This window comes from Plasmopara halstedii (assembly GCF_900000015.1).
Source record: "Plasmopara halstedii genome assembly, contig: Scaffold_1343, whole genome shotgun sequence".
Taxonomy (NCBI): domain Eukaryota; phylum Oomycota; class Peronosporomycetes; order Peronosporales; family Peronosporaceae; genus Plasmopara; species Plasmopara halstedii.
In genome coordinates, this window is record NW_020188258.1 from 604,344 (window position 1) to 608,211 (window position 3,868).

Consider the following 3,868-nt stretch of genomic DNA (forward strand, 5'->3'; position numbering starts at 1 on the left):
TTTGCAAGCGGATTGCGATCCGCTAAAGTCGTACTTGTTCTAAGTATAGAACGAAAGGTCGGTGACCTAACTTACGCTTCCTCAAAGCGCAAAGCTATGGCAGCCCCGCTGCAAAGGCTATAATCTGTATCTATAGAAGTGGAAGAAAAACTATCACTTCGAAACTTTTTGAGGGATGGGATTCCACTTTGACAAAAACGACCCGGTTCTATTGCCGCTTACGACTTTTGCAACCTTTGCCTTTTCTTTTATGTGGGAGAGGCTGGGTAGCCTTGCGCAATGCGAATTCTTCGAGCGAGTGGGCCTGGCTTTTTCTCCGACTTGAAAGGGACCTGATGCTTTTATACTAGGGTCGTTGTGATAAACAAAACTCTTAAAAACATCAACTTGAGGTGATGATCTTCTACCTCAACATCCATGTTGTGGTTTCCAATTCGAAAAGTCAAGCTTCAAGAGACGATTTAGTCGGACGTTTGCTTCATAGACGCTTGCTAAATCTGGTAAATAAAAATTTAATTACATTAAAACAAAGATGCTACCATTCCTCCTCGCTATGCTACATTTATTCGGACATGCAAGGTCAAGTGACCACCTTCTGATGCCCTGGGAACCCATAATTTAAGCGATCCACCTCCCTTTGTAGGAAAGTTAAGGAAACTGGGGCGCCAGCGATCCAGATACATCGTCTTGTCTTGCAGTTCCTTGACAGTCGAATTCCATGTCGCCATGCCACCGGCTTCAACACGCACTTCGGTGAGTGAGTGGCCACCAGAGTAAATAACAACCGATACATCTTTCGTATCAATGCTAGTGAAGATGAGATTGACCATTCCGTCTCCTTTTTTCGTCCATGTGCCGTAGCTTCCAACAAAGGCTTCGTCTATAGTCTTCAAGCCCAAAGCATCGTACAATGATCCGTCATCGATCTCTCCTATCAAAGCTGTAGGTCCACATGTTGGCTGGACAAATTGAGATGCCAACCAGACAATTCGAGTTGGATCTAATCCAGCAAGCGTTGTTAGTGCAATGTTTGTCGCTTCCAATACAAACTGTGACTCTGCGACAAAATTTCCTTTGTCTGTCATTGCCGACTCGACAAGTTGATCAACAATTACACCAAACGTCTTGCGCAATAAATCTCGCGTCTCAAACGCAGCTTGTTTCGTTTTGTATGCAAGTAATTCATCCATACAATTGTTCGTTGCGGCAGGAATCTCCTGTAAGACAAGTGATGATCTGCTAAGATCTACCCGAATATCGTTAACTGTAGCATTTGGGTGCTTAATACGATAAGTGTTTACGGAGATAATTACATGGTCAGTCAAACGCTTGAGCTGATAACCACAAGTCGAGTTGGTATCCATGAGATCCTGCAGTTCCTCAACGCTGGAATGAGGCGAATTAAATGCGCTGACGTTGTACAAGAGATTAAAAACATTTTGTGCAGAGAACAAAATTTGGTCGCCGTTAACAATCGCTTGCTTCACAATAACCTCCACAATCATCATCACAATACCGGAAAATACCATGGTCGCTGGTACTTCGTAACCTAAGCAATGACATATTGCCACGGGCAAGTCTACCAAGACAACATCCGATTGATACGCCACCGCTAAAAGTTCCTCAACTGTTCCATGCGGTGCAGTAGTTTGTCGAAATCTAATATAATACGTAAGCGACCTGAGAACACCAACAATATTTGCCGAGCAAAAGAATTCTCGCTTTCTAGACTGGTAAAATGACAGGACAGCACCAAAAATGCCTGCTGTAGCTACGTTAACAATCGCAGCCAACACAGCTACGCCTTTCTGTGCAATCTCTAAGAAACAATTGTCATTTTGCGGTATGCACTCCAAAAAGCAGCTCACAGGATATGAGAGCGGACATTCAGCAATGCATTTGCCTTCAGCTTTGTCGTGTGTACTATAGCCTGCAGGACATACCCCAGTAGCATTATACGGCAACGTTCTCCTATAGCACGCTGAATCCTTCGGATTTCCAATAGTAGGACCCACCCAGTTGCGAATACGATTGCCATACCAGTCTCTTTCCATGACATCTCGGAGTTCCGCAGCTTTTGCCGATCTCCGTGTCCAAATAATCCCAAGTTGATCCACCTCGTTATCTGCACGACCATAGAACCCACTGAGCTTAAATCCTTCAGGAGCCATGACGGTCTCAGCCTTATTCGTCTGAGTTCCACTTGCAATACTGTGGTTGGCACTAGTTGTAAAGTTTAAATAAAAGACGCGAAAGTTGGAATTCTTTCTACCCCAGTGAATTTCCATCGAACAAATATATTCATCTGCTTCAAGTGCAAGTGTTACTGCTGTCCCTTCAGGTCCACCATGATCCCAAGTTGCTTCGATTGGGTTCCCAATATTAATTGAGATGGCATTTATCCGTTTATCACCACGGATGGAGATGGAACTCACATTTTGCCCAAGTCGGATACCAGCGATATCAGAAAATGCATCCCCCTTATATCCACCGAAGGCTTTGCTGAGCTTAATGTCTTCATCTAGTGCCGTCTTTGAGGCGGTCGCATTTGTACTTCCCGCTCCAAACGCAGTGATAGCCGTCAGGAACGCGACAGCTTGGAGTACTGTCCACCTTGGCATATTCAGTCTGATCTGATGGCTTACAGTCTGGACAGCTGGGAGTCAGAATCGGTAATTTTGGTGATTTATAGTTTTTTTGAAAAGTTTTGATTCAAATTGTTATAATTATTTGCTAAATGTATCATATTTAGCTCTCTGTGCATTTGCTTAGTGATGAACATGACTGCGTGAAGCCATAAACTTTAAAAAAAATCAACATGCAGGATTTGTTTCGTTCCCTGTGCCGTCTTCATGAGGCAGAAGATCCAGCCTTTCGTCTTGAAGCAGCTAATTTCTACTTTTTCACGCGAGCTTATTGTCGAGCGTACTGTTAATCGTCACGCTATTTCTATACGGACTACCACGTACAGGAAACTATACCTCTCGTTTATTGGTGAGCTTCTACCAGTGATATCGCATACGGATAGTCTTGCCTCCAACATGACGTGTGTTCTGCCATGTTATGTAGCTTACAAGGAACTAGTTATGTACAGGTAATTTTGTGATTGTCGTGTTTTCTAGAAAGTCGGCTGTTCAGCGCAAAACATGCTCTATAAAGAATCTTTTGATACTGGATAGATGTATCTACTTGTTTTGAATGAGCAGCATCCAGCGATTGAACACACTCGCCACTGATAGTTTGGGTAGTGAGGCACGAAAAGTGCACAATGACGATTGTGTGATGCTATCGTTTCAAGAGCACGTCTCAAATGCTACCACAGTCTGACATTAATTTCACTGTTTCCTCAACACTTTGTTTGAATGTTGCAGACCTTGAAATCATGATACAGAAGAAAGATTTACTCAACGCCTTAGCTACTTTTATGTCCTTGGTAGAAGTTTACCACGTGATGCTGAATTTCTTAAAACTTACCTTTCTTTGTGATCTCATGCGCATCTCCGACATCTACCCGAAGATACGTCACCTTGTTGCGTGAAGAATTAACATCAATTACATGGGTGCGGTGTCGATAGAAGAGCGCTGAAAGGAACGTAAATGCTTAAATCGCTGCATACGTATTTCTAGTGATCAAGGCGTGGCGTACTAGAGGCCACAGCCATCTCTTTCAGATTTAACTCGATAGTTATAAAGCATGATATTCATCAAAATTTCTTTCTTCGACGCGCCAGCATTCAGACGTTTCAAATTCTTTAATCTGTATAAAGGTATCTACTAGGGCTATATAACGGCTGTCGTAATTTGTAACCAGGCGGGCATGGGGCTAATCAAGAGAAGCGAGACTTTTTGAGCTTTCGAAAGTGTGGAA

General features: G+C 43.1%; 1 protein-coding gene across 1 annotated transcript; it reads right to left on the reverse strand.

Annotated features, from left to right (window-relative positions):
- Nucleotides 1–551: 551 nt before the first annotated feature.
- Nucleotides 552–3,662, reverse strand: PHALS_01140 (Mannose-binding lectin; the record flags this gene model as incomplete). Its single annotated transcript, XM_024730946.1, has 3 exons — nt 552–2,605; nt 3,475–3,582; nt 3,647–3,662. The coding sequence occupies 3 exons, from the start codon at nt 3,660–3,662 to the stop codon at nt 552–554; spliced, it is 2,178 nt and encodes a 725-aa protein (XP_024581173.1).
- Nucleotides 3,663–3,868: the final 206 nt, after the last annotated feature.